The following is an 18,313-nucleotide window of genomic DNA, read 5'->3' as shown; positions in this document are numbered from 1 at the left end:
ACAGAGGAGGAATTGGGACACCTTGGAAGAGATGTCAGGAGGCAAGCAAGTCTGAGGGGAAGAGATACTGTCACACAGATAAAGGACAATTCTAAGGCTGCCAGGGTCACCAAGTGACCCTGAGCATTAACTGGCCTAGAGTCCTTAATTGTAGGCCTTGATATTGGCTCCCCCGAAATAGCTCATGACTCTTTACCAAACTTTTAATTATTTTTTCATTTAATGACCTATTTTATGCTGTTTTATACATGTTTTCTTCCACATATTCCATCTTATTTTCTCAATAAGATTATTGGCTCCTGAGGGCACATTTCTGTGCCATTTATTTCAGTCTCTCAGGGCAGATCAAGGCAAACCAAGCACTAAGCTAGTGCTCACTGAGTACCTCTTAAGTAGACTAGAAACCTATCATGAGGCTCTGTTACAAGAAAACCCAACTGGAAATGTAAATTGTGGGAGGACCAATAGCAACGACATGCATCTTTGAGCAGTACCTCCTACATGCTTCATTGTGTGCTACACATTTAATATATATGTTAGCGTCACATCTAACAACTTTACAAAGGGTATTATTATTATTATTATTAACTTCTTTTTACAGCTGAAGATACTAAGAGATTTCAGAAAGGTTAAGTGAATTATCTAAGGCCACATGGTAAGTATCTGAACTTCAAGCCCAAGAGTGCTGAACCCAAAACCCACACTCTTTCCTGCAGGGTATAATCCCTGTCATCCTTTTACAATAGCAGTAATAATAACTGCTATATTAATAATAACAATATTGTTATAAAAGAAGAGTTATAAAAATAAAAGTTATATTAACAATATTAGTGTTATAAAAATAATAGTAACAGTAGTAATAATAATGGATTATATAGGGGTTACTCTGTGCCAGGCACTATTCTAAAGTCCTTTACACGTATTAATTCATTCAATCTTCACAAGCCCAGAAGATGGGATCTATTATTCATTTACAGGACTTGGAGAGTGCATTATCTAGGACTTCTAAGTTAGGGCTAAAAGGAGATTCTGTAGAACAATGAAAGATCATTGCTCTTTGTTTTTTTAAGGAGAGGAAGAAACTCTGTAATCCACACCTTACCTACACTCAGCACCAAGAGGGCGCATGAAAGGAGCCAGGGAGAGCAAAAGTAAGATGGAGTTTGGACCAGGGCTCTTTGCTTGCCCATTGGCAATCCAATAGGAGAGGCTTTACGTTGGAGGCACAGCAGAAGCAGACAGAGAGCAGACTTTGAGATCATTAGGGTTCCCTGACAGCTCTCTGCTGCATCGTGTGCTTCACTAATTTGTCCATGAAAAGACCTTCTACCAGCCAAGTTACAATCCTTGTGAGTTAGGACCATAAAGATTAATGATATTTTCTTCTTATTAGGCTCATTCGAAAGTTTGGCATAACTACAACACAAATTTCCGCCCATATCAGAAGGGTTTGTTATCAATCACGTTGGGATCCCATTGGATTGAACCAAACAGATCAGAAAACATGATGGATATACTCAAATGTCAACAATCCATGGTTTCAGTGCTCGGGTGGTTTGCCAACCCCATCCATGGGAATGGAGACTATCCAGAAGTGATGAAAAAGAAGTTGCTCTCCACTCTACCCCTTTTCTCTGAAGCAGAGAAGAATGAAGTGAGGGGCACAGCTGACTTCTTTGCCTTTTCCTTTGGACCCAACAATTTCAAGCCCCAGAACACCATGGCTAAAATGGGACAAAATGTGTCACTCAATTTAAGAGAAGTGCTGAATTGGATTAAACTGGAATATGGCAACCCCCGAATCTTGATTGCTGAGAATGGCTGGTTCACAGACAGTCATGTGAAAACAGAAGATACCACAGCCATTTACATGATGAAGAATTTCCTCAACCAGGTTCTTCAAGGTTGGTTGCACATTAGCTCAATTTTTTAAAACTTTGTAATACATATCCTATAGGACACTTAAAGTCATCTTTGAACATATTATTGTTGTTGGGCTTTCCCATTGTGCAATGTTGATAGAATTTTTGTGTTACTCTCATGTCCTTTTTTTTTTTTTAATTTATGATAGGCACACAGTGAGAGAGAGAGGCAGAGACACAGGCAGAGGGAGAAGCAGGCTCCATGCACCGGGAGCCTGACGTGGGACTCGATCCCGGGTCTCCAGGATCAGGCCCTGGGCCAAAGGCAGGCACTATACCGCTGCGCCACCCAGGGATCCCTCTCATGTCCTTTTTAAATAAAAGTTTGAAAACAAAATAATACTAGACTGTAGATATACACCCTTGTTGGCAACAAGGTGCTGTATCATTCTTTTTATTTTTATTTTTTAAAGATTTAAAAAATGTATTTATTTATTTGAGATATGGAGGAGCAAGGGGGAAGTGAGAGAGATTCTCAAGCAAATTCCAGGCTGAGCATAGAGACTCAGGAAAGGGTTGATCTCTCAAGCCTGAGATCATGACCTGAATCGGGAGTTAGACACTTAACTGACTAAGCCACCCAGTTGCCCTCATGCTCAATCATCCTTTTTAAAAGGACACATGCTACAAGAGATATGTTCCAAAGTTTTCCAACAGTAGTACCTTAGTCTAAGATACTGAAAGCTTTTCTTGAAATTAGGCTCCTTAAAAAGAGCACCTGGATGACCAGTTGGTTGAGCATTCCACTCTTGATATGGATTCAGGTTGTGATCTCAGGGTCCTGGCATGGAGCCCTGTGGAGGTCTATGTGCTCAGTGGGGAGCCTGCTTTTCTCTGTCTCCCTTTCCCTCTGCCCCTCCCCCCACTTGATCTACCTCAAATAAGTAAATAAATAAATCTTTAAAGAAAAAATAAATTGTGCTCTTTTTATTCTATTACATGACTAAATGGTGAAAAGGTCTAAAGAGTGAGCCATGAATGGCAAAATTGAGTAATTTCTATTGCTCCTGGGTGTTTCTCTGACCCCTACTAACCCCCTCATTCCTTTTCCGCTACTCAAGTAGTGACATCTACAGGTGGCTGATTGAAATAATGGAGCAGAAGACAAACTCAAATGATGATGGGTCTGTCCCCTACAGAATTGGGCTCCATTTCACCCAAATATAAAGAAATTCTCAGTAGATCTTTCTAAAAGTTTGTAGCCCTCTTTAGAAGTCGCAAGCCTATGGGTGCCTGGCTGGCCCAGTCAGTAGAGCATGCAACTATTTTTTTTTTTTGAAGATTTTATTTATTCCAGAGAGAGAGAGAGAGAGAGAGTAACTGGGATTAGAGCAGGGGGAGAGGAACCAGCAGACTCTGCACTGAGTGTGGAGCCTGTCACAGGGCTCGATCTCAAGACCCTGAGATCACAACCTGAGCTTAAACCAAGAGTCAAATGCTTAACCAACTAAGCCACCCTGGCGCTCCTGAGTATACAGTTCTCGATCTTAGGGTGTTGAGTCCCAGCCCCACATTCGGGATAGAGTTTACTTAAAAATAAATAAACTAATTAACTAATTATAATTTAGAAGTCACAAGCCTAGAGGAAAACACAGGTTCTGCAGGAGTACCTTCAGGGAAGGTCCTCAGGGAGAGCAAGATCTTTTTGCCCCAAACTGTGGGAAGGAGCATCATGGAACAGCCACGCCCAGCCATGGGCATGTGCACATGGGGGCCTCCAGAGCAAAGGACTCTGCCTAGAGAGCCTTGGCCAAATACCATGCAGTTGGGCAGAAGGGGTATCCATTCCCTAGGTGTTACCATTCCATCTCCCCTGAGGGCCCTACAACACCAAAGGGACTAGAACCAGGGCCTACTGGAATGTATTGATCTCACTAGAATCTCTTGGGCTGGATCTCGCACCTTTTAGGAAAAGAACATCAGTGACAAAAACCCAAAAATGCGGAAGTGATGCATTTCTATGAGAGAATTGGAAGCTTTTAAGAAAAGAAAAATAGTTCTTAATTGATTTAGGTATTTGTTGCTTTTATTGCTGTTGTTGATTCTCATATTTCATTTCTACCCAATTCCTAAAAGTTATTGAATCAGGGGTGCCCGGCTGGCTCAGTCGGTAGAGCATGTGACTCTTGGTCTTGGGGTTGTAAGTTGGAGTCCCACATTCTCGAAAAAAAAAATAGATCTTTAAAAAATAAGTTATTGAATCGGAGTTTTCAAAGATCCTGAAAGATCTTTTCCAATCTTTTCTGTTAACAAACGAGATCAATAAATTTGCCCAATAGCACCCTCCCAGGAGCATAGCAGCCCCCTACCTCCTGCCCCTCACCAGTCAGTTCTCTTAAAGCACTATACTATTTCTCCTCATGGACACTCACTTATGGTCATTCTGCAAGCTGATTTTTCAGTCCTTAAAGGGTGGTTTCATAGAAGATAGTTTGTGCACAAATGGGAACTAACCCAAGCTTGCAATGAAAAACTCTTGGTCACGAGCAGACATCTGCCTTGGTCCCAAAGGGTTCTGGGAATTTCTATGCCTTCTGACACAGATTCACACACTAATATTCTCAGGAATATTTTAAAATTGATCTTTTAACTGTGTCTTTTACTTGTTGTGAGTAGGGGGAGGACCATTCTGGATGAAACTGACTGCCGCTTCTCAAGTATAAACATGAATCTTCTATTTTATATAATGAGCCTGTAATTTAGGAAAAAAGTTGGTTTCACAATATGCTCCTGGCACATGTCCCCTGGCAGATTGTTAGCGAATCATAAACATGAGCAAGAGTGAACATCTCTGCTTTTCTTCCTCTGTGCAGCAATAAGGTTTGACGAAATACAAGTGTTTGGCTACACTGCTTGGTCTCTCCTGGATGGCTTTGAATGGCAGGATGCTTACTCCACTCGCCGAGGATTATTTTATGTGGATTTTAATAGTAAACAAAAAGAAAGAAAGCCCAAGTCTTCGGCATATTACTATAAACAGATCATACAAGAAAATGGTTTTACTTTCAAAGAGTCCACCCCAGATGTGCAGGGTCAGTTTCCCTGTGACTTCTCATGGGGTGTCACCGAATCTGTCCTTAAGGTAAGTGACTGCTTACAAAGTAACCATAAATTGGTGCAAATAGTACACAGTATTTTATTTCCTTTATTCAGTGACAGCTGTCAGACAATAGCAAATATGACTATTTGGAGGTTATAGAGGGGAGTTGGGGTAAGAGGAAGGAAGGTGAGAATCAAGGCTTATGGAGAGCCTTTCATGTGCTAGAATTTATCTTTGGTGATGGAGATGGGAGGCTGCCCTCAAGAAGTATACAGTCTCCAGGGAACTTATAGCTATTTTTGCAAGAGGCATTGGTCAGTAGTATCAAAATTATAAACTTTTTTATATATTTTGTTTTGCCAAAAGCAAATTATTATTAGTGGCCCTTTATTTAAGTGGTTCCTGTTATTTGATAGATTTGAATAATTTGCTTATGAGGTCCCTATGTCCTGGTGGGGACTCCCAAGCCTCATTCGTCACCTTCATCACATGACTTACTTAAATGCCACCTTCTCAATAAGGCTTCCCTCCACTCCAAAAAAATCACAATCCTCTCATTCCCCTTTATTCCTTTCCCCCCCATATATGCTATTCATCACTATCTAACATACTACTATGTACTTTTCACACGTTTCTTTTGTTCTCTAGCTGTATTGAGATATAACTGACTACCACATTATGTAAGTTTAACAACACATTGACTTGATTCAATTATATATTGCAAAATGAATACCACCATAACAATTCCCATTTCTTTTTATGGTGAGAACATTTAAGATCTATTCTCTTGGCAACTTTATGTAATACAGCGTCATTACTAATAATCACTATGCTGTGCATCAGATCCTCAGAACTTAATTTTATCACTGGATGTTTGTACCCTTTAACCAATATCTCCCCATGTCCCCCACCTCCACAGCCCCTTGTAACTGCTCTATGGATTTTTCTTTTTTTTTTTTTTATAATTTATTTATTTATTTATTTATGATAGTCACACACAGAGAGAGAGAGAGAGGCAGAGACACAGGCAGAGGGAGAAGCAGGCTCCATGCACCGGGAGCCCGACGTGGGATTTGATCCCAGGTCTCCAGGATCGCGCCCTAGGCCAAAGGCAGGCGCTAAACCGCTGCGCCACCCAGGGATCCCTCTATGGATTTTTCTTATGTCATTTTTTCACCCTACTAGAATGCAAGCTTTTTCTGCAGAAGGGTGGAGATGCTTGAGGCTTTGCTCCCTGCTGTGTGCCTTACTAGGGCAGCGTCGGGTACATGGACCACTGAGCACCGGCCATGTACCATGCAAAGTGAATTTGTTAAGGCCAACTTTTAGAGCCAGATGAGACCTTAGAGACCTCCTCTTCCAAATCCTTCATTTTACAGATAAGGAAAGTGAGATCTATCATTTCATAAATGAGTCCAAGGTAACATAAGTAGTAGCAGGACTGTAACAGGCATCCCCAAGCCCCCACATTTACAGTGCTCTTTTCAAAATAATAGCAACTATTTTTTAAAGATTTATTTATTCATGAGACTCAGAGAGAGAGAGAGAGAGAGAGAGAGGCACAGACACAGGCAGAGGGAGAAGCAGGCTCCATTCCATGCAGGGAGCAGGACATGCGACTCCATCCCAGATCTCCAGGACCACACCCTGGCCTGAAGGCGGCGCCGCTGAGCCACCTGGGCTGCCCGCAGCTATTTTTTTAAGTCCTTATTATGTGCCAAGCATATAACTGTTGTATATATGCATATTCTCTCCTAAATCTTAAAACCCTCATTTTACAAGCAAGGAAACTGAGGCTTAGGGAGGTTACCTGATTTGTTCAGGGTACCCAGATCTGTCTGCTTCCTGACACCATGCTATAAGACCTCACAATTCCACACTATGGCCTATATTCTAGAAGCATATGGAAAGCCAGCAAGATCTACAAGGGATGAGACCAAACAAAAGGGCTCAAACCATGAATGAATAAAGTTCACATATTATGAATCTCAGTCCCTGTTGATACTTAAACATGATTTGGTAAAGGCTCAAAGATAATATAGGGGGGAAAGATAGAGTAACCTAAATACAGAACTGACTCATCTTCAATTTGTGTCTCCTGTAGAGCCAACTACTTACTCGGTTGCTATCTCTTCCACATGGCAAAGGCAGGCCATCTTTCCCCTACTACTTCAAATGGGTTTATACTTTTTATAATTCCACACCCAACAAAGAAAGATGCCAGGAGAGATAAGAGTTCCTGCCTGTATATGACCCAACCTGCAAGTTTCTGCTTCATCTAAAGACCCACTTGTGCCCCAGTGATTGACACTGTGAATGTCTATCCTACCTGGGGACCCTACCCTACTCCTAGGAGGAAGAGTGAATCACTTGGGTCAGAGGAAAGCAATTCTATGATCAACTAGTTCTGAGTCTCATGCTTATACCTGAAGCCCAGGGAGGCATCAGCTGCCCTTGAACTTGGACTAAGAGTGAGGATGAATTGTTTGCCAAGAAAAATGAGAGTGCTTTTTGAAAACACAGTCAGAGGATGTATGAGTAGATGCCAAAAAACTAGATGTCCTCTATAGGAAGACTGACAAAATGAAAGTAACACTTAAAAAATATTAGTATATCTACCTATAAACATCCCTATCTTATTTTCCTCCAGCCTCTCAGTATTCTTTTCTCCTCTCACCTTTTGTTTTGAGAAATTTCAACCTAGTGCAATAAACACTCATATTCCCTTCATCTAGATTGACTAATTTTTAGCATGTTGCCACAATTTCTTTCTCTTTTATAAACCAGTGAAAAGTTGCAGACATTATTACACTTCACCCCAAAATATTTCTATTCAAACGTGTCTCCTAAAAATAAGAACATTCTCCTATATCATTATAGCATTATCAAACCCATATTTAATATTGATTCATATCATCTAACATACATTCCATATTCAAATTATCCTAAATGTTCCCAAAATGTCCTTATAAAGATTTTTAGATCAAGAATACAAACAAGGATGACACATTGGTTCTCATTTATCTTCAGCCTCCTTTAATTCAGAATAATTCCCCCAAGTTCATGTTATTATCACTTTTGAAGAGCCCAGAACATTTGATTGGAGAATGTCTCATGTTCTCCATTTCTTTTTTTCTTTATTGTAAAGATAAATAAACTTCTGTAAAGATAAACTTCTGTAAAGATACTACATAGATGAGGTTGTATTTCCCAATATATTGCATCAGGAAGCACGTGTCATTGTTTCATTATGGAAGATGTTATTGTGTTGAAGTAGTAGTTACCATATTTCTTGATTAAGGCAGCATTTGCCAGACCTCTTAATTGAAAGGTAACTTTTCCATTTGTAATTAAGACGTAATCTAAAAAAAAAAAAAAAAAAACAAGAAGTAATCTGCTGGTTACACTTAGAGACCATATACATATCCTGCTTCCCAACAACATATCACTAATGGTCTTTTTTTTCTTAAGATTTTATTTATTTATTCATGAGAGACACAGAGAGAGAGGCAGAGACACAGGCAGAGGGAGAAGCAGGCTCTCTGAAAAGAGCCTGATGCAGGACTCAACCCCAGGACTCCACCCCAGGACTCCAGGATCGCAACCTGAGCCAAAGGCAGATGCTCAACCACTGAGCCATCCAGGCGCCCTACTAATGGCCTTAATATTGATTCATAAAATTTACCTGAATGATTACTTTGTAGATTGCAAAATGATGAATTTCTAATTGTTATTCCTTCTACGTATATTAGGTAATTCTTTTAATTTCAATGCATTATATATAATTCATTACTGTAATTGTTTCATTAGTCCTTTTGATGCACAAATTATCTCAAAGGTGGCCAGTGGGACTCCTTCAAACTGCTCCTGTGTGACATTTCCTTTTCAGTTTTTAAGTGCATCCTTATTTTTCTGGCATAAGATGTACCAGCATCACCTCATTCTTTTCCTGCCCCAGATAGGAAAAAGCCATTTCTCCAAGGAGTCCAGGATCCTCTTAGTGGGAAACAGAATTTTAGAACTAAGCTCTTGGGAGCTAGGGTTGAGATCATAGTTCACCATTTCCAACCAGATGTCTAAGCAGATTAATCACACCCACTTCTCAACCGAATGCTTTTTGGAGGTTTTTAAAAGATTTGCATTTGGCTTGCCTTACCTCATAGCAAGATTGCTCTTTGAACATCCTTTCAACATTAAGATGCTCTGAGGTTTCAAAACACTGGGATTGTCAATCTAAGCTAGAAGGATTTTACTCAATTATATGCAGATTTAACTTCATGCTCACATGATCAATGCTCTCTTAGTTTAATGTTCTAGATAACTAGCTGGCAGATGGTAAGTGGGCAGTGATATGGTTTTGTAATTAGACTATGAAGGATGACATACGAGAAAACAATTAGAGGGAAAATATTTACCCAAGGTTAATTACCATTTTTCCAGGTGTATTTAAATTCAGCCATAGGAAGGAAAAGTACTTTAAAACAAGTACAGAACTTTTATTTTTTCTTATTAATTTTGAAGTTGGAAATGTTTCTCTTAAGCCCTTTTCTGTTTTAATTTAGACTCAAGGGCCTAACAGGAAATTATTGCAACCGTGGAAAACTAAACCCAAGTCATGACTACCTTATGTTTGTAGATTGCTTTAGAGTTGACAGAGTGCTTTCCCAGAGTCATTGACTCCTCACAACACACCTGTGCGGTGCGTGAGATTGCTCTGTTACTATACAGAGTTGCCAAATCCGAGTTTCAAGGGGGCAGAATAAGGACAGGAGTCCAGGATTATCTTCTTACTGGGAAGCAGGGTATGACACACCATCAGATCCAAAGTCAATTTGGGAGTTTCCTGGGGATATTTTATGTTTTTTTTTCCAGTCATAATCCCAGTACCTTGCATAAAGAGGGTGTTTGGTATTTTCCTATTGGATGAACACATGCCGTATTCTCACAGGCACATGGGTAGGGACAACATAATGATGCATATGTGGTCTCCCTTGGACTTTTCAAATATAAGGTGTTAGAGAGTTGCGTTAGGTACAAGGTAAGGGGTTGTTCCCTACGCCATCCCACTGGCCTCTTTTAAGAACTCTGGCTGGGTCAACCAGCCACCTCTAACTCCAAGTTCTGATCTCAGTGAAATCCTTTGCAGCTGGAATTTCAACTTTGCTGGCCATTTATGGGAGGGTTTAGAAGGTCAACCTTCCTTCTAACTAAGCCAAATTTCCAGATGCATTTGCACAGAATCATGTGAGACCCCACTACGTCACTTCAGTTTTTAGGACAAATGAACTAGAAAACCGTTTCTCAGTGTTTTCTGAAAAACAACTTGCCTTGGAAGCCAAGCCGTGGGTGTGGTCCCTTTCCTGTCTTCTGGTCTCCCTGAGAGATTGCAAGAGCTAGATGGGAGGATAATCCAGCAGGCCTCTTGCATGACATCACCAGCGCTGCAAGAACATGCAGGTGGTTAAGGCTCCATGCTTCATTCATTTTCTCTATTGTCAGTAAGCAGCACAGTAAGACCGGGGCTCTTCTTCCCCTTTCACGGTGCATGCTAAGGGCCCGTGAGCCGGGTGTGCTTTACCTGAATGTGCTTGTTTTTCACAGCCCAAAGTCGTGGCTTCCTCCCCACAGTTCAGCGACCCTCACCTGTACGTGTGGAATGTGACAGGCAACAGACTGTTGCACCGAGTGGAAGGGGTGAGGCTGAAGACACGGCCGGCTCAATGCACAGATTTTGTCAGCATCAAAAGACAACTTGAGATGTTGGCGAGGATGAACGTCACTCACTACAGGTTTGCTCTGGACTGGCCCTCCATCCTTCCCACCGGCAACCTGTCCACGGTTAACCGACAAGCCCTGAGGTACTACAGGTGTGTGGTCAGCGAGTCGCTGAAGCTCAGCATCTCCCCGATGGTCACGCTGTACTACCCGACCCACGCCCACCTGGGCCTCCCCTCGCCGCTGCTGCACAGCGGGGGCTGGCTGAACGCGTCCACCGCCCGCGCCTTCCAGGACTATGCCGGGCTGTGCTTCCAGGAGCTGGGGGACCTGGTGAAGCTCTGGATCACCATCAATGAGCCCAACCGGCTGAGTGACGTCTACAGCCACACCAGCAGCGACACCTACCGGGCAGCGCACAACCTGCTGATCGCCCACGCCCTGGTGTGGCACCTGTACGACCGGCGGTACCGGCCGGCGCAGCGCGGGGCCGTGTCGCTGTCCCTGCACTCGGACTGGGCGGAGCCCGCCAACCCCTACGCCGACTCGCACTGGAAGGCGGCCGAGCGCTTCCTGCAGTTCGAAATCGCCTGGTTCGCCGAGCCGCTCTTCAAGACCGGGGACTACCCGCCGGCCATGAGGGAGTACATCGCCTCCAAGAACAGGCAGGGGCTCTCGCGCTCCACCCTGCCCCGCTTCACCGACGAGGAGAGGAGGCTGGTCAAGGGCGCCGCCGACTTCTACGCGCTGAACCACTTCACCACCAGGTTCGTGATGCACGCGCGCCAGAACGGCAGCCGCTACGACGCGGACCGCGACGTCCAGTTCCTGCAGGACATCACCTGCCTGAGCTCCCCCAGCCGCCTGGCCGTCCTGCCCTGGGGGGAGCGCAAGGTGCTCAGGTGGATCCAGAAGAACTACGGAGACGTGGACGTGTACATCACGGCCAGTGGCATCGATGACCAGTCTCTGGAAAATGATGAGCTCAGAAAATACTACTTGGAGAAATACATCCAGGAGGCTCTGAAAGGTGAGGTCCGGGCCCACCCCGGATACCGTGAAATGACATTACCGGCTGAGGTGAACGAAGGAAGGAACGAGGGGAGGAGGTGCGTTAGTGACAGTGCCAGCTCATGAGCGAAAATTGGGCGCGTATAGGCAAGTATTTTTTTTTAAAGATCAAGAAAATGCAAATTACCTGAACTCTCACTCCCCCCAAACAAGCACTGGTAGTATTTTGGATTATTTACTCCCAGTATGCATGCTGGACACTTTTAGTACAAGTGGAAGTTTTTGTATCCAATTTTTTTTTCTAAATATAACATAAGTGTTCCACGTTTCTAAAATTGCCTTAATATTATTTTAATGGTTGCTTAAAAGCCCATCATATGAACATATCTCCTTTTTTTTTAAGGGCATCTACATATGCCATGAAGCTTTCCTTTTTTTTTTTTTTTTTTTTTTTAAGATTTTATTTATTTACTCATGAGAGAGGCAGAGGGAGAAGCAGGCTCCATGCAGGAAGCCAGTAAGATTTTTAACATGTCAGAGGCAAAAAGCTCTATGGAGAAAAAACAGCAGGGAAGAGGGTGACAGGAAGTGGGGTACGGGAGTAGTTACTATTCTAAGGCGTGGTTGGGGAAGTCTTCCAAGATCTGGAGGAGCAAGGCAGAAAACTATCCAGTTATCCGTGAAGTGTTCCCAGTAAGAACAGCAAATGCAAAACCCTAATGTGGGACCATACCTGGCTGTTTGAGGTTCAGGAAGGAGGTCAACCTGGTTGAAATGAGCAACGGGGGAAAGTAATCAAAGATGAGGTCAAGGAAGTACAAGAACTGTGGCTCTTACTCTGAGATAGGCAAGCCATGGAAGGGGACATGATCTAACAGTTTAAAAGAATCACTCTCGCTACTCTTTTTGAATACATTATAAAGGAGCAAGAACAGAATCAGGGAGGGTTGGGGTAGTGTAAGTAAGAAATAATGGGGGACTGGATTAGGTTATTAAAAATGGAGATAGTTAAGAACGCCTGGGTGGCTCAGCAGTTGAGCATCTGCCTTTAGCTCAGGGCGAGATCCTGGAGTCCCAGGATCGATTCCGGCATCAGGCTCCCTGCATGGAGCCTGCTTCTCCCTCTGCCTCTGCCTCTCATGAATAAATAAAATCTTAAAAAAAAAAAAAAAAGTGGAGATGGTTAACAAGTGGCTAGCTTCTCGATTTATTTTGAAGGTAAAGTCAACAGAATTGGACGGAGGGTGTGAAGAAGAGGGAAGAATGAATGTTTTGGTTTGAGCAACTAAAGAGTGAGTGGGTCAGAGACTGGTAGAACAAATTTTTGGAGTTTGGTGTTGCACAGGTTAAATCTGAGAGGTCTATCAGACGTCCAATTACAGATGTCAAATAGGCTATTTGGAGTTTCAGGTTCAGAGGGAGGTCTGAGGCTGAGATACAAATTGGGAGTTAAGAGCAAGAATGGTGTTTGGAAACAATAAGGCTGGATGATATCACAAGGGAGCAAGCAAAGAGGCCTGAGCCCTGGGACACTTCAATATTCAGAGGTCAGAGAGATGAGAAACCAGTAAGAGTTAATAGGAGCCAGTGCTGTAAAGATAACTAGAGGAGGGTATGCAATCTAGGGGGGGGGGGGGGCTTTTTTTTTTTTTTTTTTTGGCTAGAGATATCAGAAGTTAAAGCATGTTCATATGGAAATGACCCAGTAGTAAGGGGAAATACATGAAAGAAGGGGAGAACAGATGGAGATGTCCTTGAGTAAACAAGAGACAGTAAACTTAGTGTATAGGTGGAAGAGTCAGCCTCTTCCAGGAACATGGACAGGTCATCCACAGTAGCATAAGTATGACAGCAGGTGGACAGATGTGATTATGGGAAATTGAAGAATTCTCCTGAGTACTTCAGGTTTTAAGTAAAATAGGTAGGAAGATCATCCCTTCAAAGCAAGATGACAGAAGGTGCTGTATGTTTAAGGAGGGAAAGGTGTGTCATCAGACAAGTAAATGACTAGGGGAAAACCAAGTATGGTTATTGGGCAGTAAGTACCAAGAGCACATCTGAGGTCTGGAATCAGGCCAAATAGACAAGATTTTTTTCTGCTTGTAACCAAATGAACACAATGACAATAAGTCCTTTTACACTTTGGTGGCTCCAATTCCAATTTGTTTTTGTACCCTCCCCACACCATCCCAGTGTTTTTGTATTATTTATGGATCAAAGTTTTACTTCAAGGGGATCCCTTGGTGGCTCAGTGGTTTGGCGCCTGCCTTTGGCCCATGGTGTGGTCCTGGAGTCCTGGGATCGAGTCCCGCATCAGGCTCCCTGCATGGAGCCTGCTTCTCCCTCTGCCTGTATCTCTGCCTCTCTCTCTGTATCTCTCATGAGTAAGTAAATAAAATCTTCTTTAAAAAATAAAGTTTTATTTCAAAAATTTTAAAACTCAATTACACATATTTTTACTTTTTACCAATCATAAAAGAATGTCAAAAATCCTTTAGGGACTACTGCTACTTTAATGAGCTTAGCTTATTTCAATAGAAACTAAATTCTTACTCAGATATTTTATAGCCCATTTGTGATTAATGTTCACTTCTGATATTTTTCAGCACACCTAATTGATAAAGTCAAAGTCAAAGGCTATTATGCATTCAAACTGACTGAAGAAAAATCTAAACCCAGATTTGGATTCTTCACGTCTGAATTCAAAGCTAAATCCTCAGTTCAGCTTTACAACAAACTGATCAGCAACAGTGGCTTCCCTTCTGAGAACAGGAGTCCTAGATGCAGTGAGACTCAAAGAAACACAGAGTGCATGGTCTGCTTATTTCTTGTGCAAAAGAAACCACTGATATTCTTTAGTTGTTGCTTCTTCTCTACCCTGGTTCTACTTTCATCGATTACCATTCTTCATAAGCGAAAGAGAAGAAAAATTTGGAAAGCAAAGAACTTACAACATATACCATTAAAGTGAGGCCACAGAAAGTTCTTAGTGAAACTGATCCTATTTCTGTCTGCATGATAGAAAGTCTAAAAATTCACTCCAGTCCCAAATACTGGTAACATAGAAGACAATTTGAAACACTAGTAGTAACCAAGGTGATGACAATCAAGGTCTCTGCTGTGTGGTCCAAATGAATTTTCCATTAGGTGTTGACATCACTGAATACAGTTTTTAGATCTGAAGACTAAGATCTAGAGAGTAAGCTAGGATTATCTGATACAATGCTTCATTAAGTTTAATAAGCTGTTATCCATCATTCTTCTCTGGCTTCCTTCTAGAAATACCAATAGCTAATTATAGCAACTTAGAAAAAAGTGCAACTTTTGCTAGACTCCATAGCAGAAATCTAAAACTCTTAACACTGGATATTCAGTGATTATTCTATCACTTCTAACAAGGTGCTTTTCCCCTTTAGAAGATATACAATAGGGTAAATAGTGCTCCTTTATCATCCATTCCAGCACTTTTTTTTTCCAGCATAGACTCTTAAACACATTGATCCTAGTTTTTCTCAATAGAAATAAAAAATCATTTAGAAAACATGGAATTTTGTGAGGTCTCTCCTTGCATTAGATCTGAGTTTTTTTTAAAAAAAAGACTTAACTTCCATAACCCATCTCATGGGAAGATCACAGGACTAAGATTAAGGAGAGTTAGACCCATCAACTGCCTGAGGAGACAGCACTCAACCTCACAGTACAGCAAATTCCTTGGGACAAACTGACAGCAATCTTCCGCACTTGGATTGTTGAGGCAGCACACAAGATCTTAACATACTTAGGAAAGTTAAATATTCTAAAAAGATGTAAAGTTTTATTTTTATTATCAAGTCTTCAAAGGACCATATTATTCCGTAAGACTTGCTCTCTCCTGAGTTCCACTCTTCTGACACTGTGTGTATATGGGGACACTCAAACTGCACCTTGACATTGCAACTTTGGATACAATTCAGAATGTAAATGTTTGAAGGACTTAAAACTTTCTCCACTGCACCTTTTGAAGCTGGGATTAAGTAAATACGAACTGGGAGTTTGACTTTTTTGAACTCTGTGCTTGATTTATTCACTGTATTCTAAATTTTAAGGAAAACCTGAATGTAAACCCATTCATACCCTTTCTTTGGGTTAGTAAACATTTAACCACCCATTTCACCTAGTTGCTAATCACTGTCCACATGCTCTAGGAATTTGAGTCAAAGGAAAGCGTTCTTGTCCAAAAAAACCTTGATAGGAAACTACCCTAAATTAAATAAATTGTGCTTTCCACAAATGACTATGTCAGAAGTCAAATTTTGCAGGTAATGGAGATTCTGATAAGAGCAGGAAGTTTCAAAAATACCATAATGAGGTAATACAATTGGTCAGGTGAATACAAAAGTGATGGGAAATCAATTTTACTTTTTGGCTGGCCAAATTATTATTATTTTTTTTAATTTTTATTTATTTACTTATGATAGTCAGAGAGAGAGAGAGAGAGAGGCAGAGACACAAGCAGGCTCCATGCATCGGGAGCCTGATATGGGATTCGATCCCGGGTCTCCAGGATCACACCCTGGGCCAAAGGCAGGCGCCAGACCGCTGCGCCACCCAGGGATCCCGGCTGGCCAAATTAAAACAGTAATTGTGTTTTTTTGTCCTCGTTGCCCCCACTGTATCCATTCTCCCAGCTTTGGCGGTTTTTATATTATGCTTTTTATGTTTCCGAATAATTTTTGGTATTTCCTCTTTGAAAACTCGTATCGCGAGCCTAAGGCTATCCACAGTTACAACTGATTGTTTTAATGTTAACTATGGGGAAAGACTGTCATTTAAAAGAATCACTTGGCTGGGTTGGTTGTTTTTCCCTTAGTGCCACATGGATTCATTGACCCCAAAGTTCCAGTGAATATCCTTATAGGAGTTATCAGTTGAACAGCTTATTACCAACTTTTCAACCTCTCTAACATCCAACATCTTGAAAAAGTAATGAATATTCAGTCATAGGAATAACAAAATTTAGAATTAAGGTTTTGCTTTTCTGGTGTCTAAATACTTTGTGTTCTGATTAAAAATTATCTTGTATTGTTTATCATTTAAATCTTCAATACTTTGTCTTTCTTTACATTTAGAGCTGAAGTTAAAATGTGTCCTTTTTCAAATGTTACCTTGCCATAAACTCCCCCAAATTGTCAAGTCCCAAACTAATGCTTACAGTCCTAGAACACCAGGGAATTACAAGTTTTTAAACCATCACCATACAAGAATCCTTAAGTAAATATTTAATCTAAATCATGATCAATTATACTTAATACTCAGGTTTATCCCAAACTGATTTTAAGATTTTATTCACGAAGAGACAGACATAGGCATAGGGAGAAGCAGGCTCCTCATAGAGAGCCCAATACGGGACTTGATCACTGGACCCCAGGATCACGCCCTGAGCCGAAGACAGACACCAACAGCATAGTCACCCAGGCATCCCTATCCCAAACTGATTTAAAAACCAAGTCATTTGAAATGGACAGCTTTTTGACAGGGTAAGACCTTTAGAATTTAAGCCTGGGACTTGGGGGAGGGGGGCGGGGGTGGTGGAAATCCTCTTAAAAATCAGGTGTTCTATTTTGGTGTGGTATTAATTTGCAGTCAATGGAACAACCCCATCTTTCACTAACAAGTCTGATACATATGGAAAATATAACTCTAGTGTTTAAAGATCCTCTGTAAAATGAGGTGGTCAGTACATTGACTAATTTCTTAATCTAACTTATTCCAAATACACTGCTTTATGCTGATTATTTATATTCACTAACATTATCTGGTCAATTTTAAGAACCATATAAAATGTGAATGGGTCTGGTGTATAATTGGATTCTGCCCAACATTGCCTCTGCCCATCTTCCCAAGCTGTGTGCATCCTGGATAACTTTCTTTGGAGTATATAAAATATGGATATCTAAACCTCAAAGTTGGGAAATGTAACACACAAGTGATTATCCATTGTAGACCTATTGGACGATTCTTCCCAGGAGAAATTGGATTTTCCCTTACCACATCCAATTTTAACTTTTTAAAATTTATTCATTTGACACAGTGAGCACAAATGGAGTAGCAGGAACACCAGGGAGAAGGAGCAGACTCCCCGCTGAGCAAGGAACCTGATGCAGGGGCTCAATCCCAGATCCTAGGGTCCTGGGATCATGACCTAAGCTTAAGGCAGAGGAGATGCTTAACCAAATGAAACACCCAGGCACCCCCTACCACATCCAACTTAAGTGAAAAAAAAAAAAAAAAAAAAAAAAAAAACACTGTTGCTACAACCAGCCTCCAATTATTATGCTGTGAAGTCTCACCCATCATGTTAATCCATCTCACTGTGAGAAATTACTTACTCCCACGGCTGCTTCCACCACCTATACAACTGACACTCTCAATTGTAACACCTTTATCCTTCTAAAATATTGCCATTTGGAATTTTCTTCAACCTTCAAAATCACTTATATAATCCTCAATACCTTCCAAAACATTTCTTTCCAGTCCCATTGGTGAGTCTTCAACCTAGGTTGAATGGTACCTCCCTGGCAACCTAGGTACCATTCACCCCGCAAATAGCTATGCACCAGGCACTATTGTCCCTAGTACTCTGAAT

General features: G+C 41.4%; 1 protein-coding gene across 2 annotated transcripts in view; it reads left to right on the top strand.

Moving 5' to 3' along the window:
- Positions 1 to 16,765, top strand: part of KLB (klotho beta) — a 36,817-nt gene extending 20,052 nt beyond the window's left edge. Inside the window, exons 2-5 of one of the 2 annotated variants that reach the window (XM_038533458.1) lie at positions 1,394 to 1,904; positions 4,736 to 5,004; positions 10,564 to 11,707; positions 14,295 to 16,765. In XM_038533458.1, coding sequence (XP_038389386.1) covers positions 1,394 to 1,904; positions 4,736 to 5,004; positions 10,564 to 11,707; positions 14,295 to 14,659 — 2,289 coding nt within the window. In that variant the 3' untranslated portion in view covers positions 14,660 to 16,765. Of the gene's footprint in view, positions 1 to 1,393; positions 1,905 to 4,735; positions 5,005 to 10,563; positions 11,836 to 14,294 lie in introns of both variants that reach the window. The other variant, XM_038533459.1, reaches the window with a different exon arrangement.
- The last annotated feature ends 1,548 nt before the right edge of the window (positions 16,766 to 18,313 follow it).

Source organism: Canis lupus, chromosome 3 (genome assembly GCF_011100685.1).
Source record: "Canis lupus familiaris isolate Mischka breed German Shepherd chromosome 3, alternate assembly UU_Cfam_GSD_1.0, whole genome shotgun sequence".
Classification (NCBI taxonomy): Eukaryota; Metazoa; Chordata; class Mammalia; order Carnivora; family Canidae; genus Canis; species Canis lupus.
Note: the sequence above shows the minus strand (reverse complement) of the source record. Positions and strands in the feature narration are given on the sequence as shown.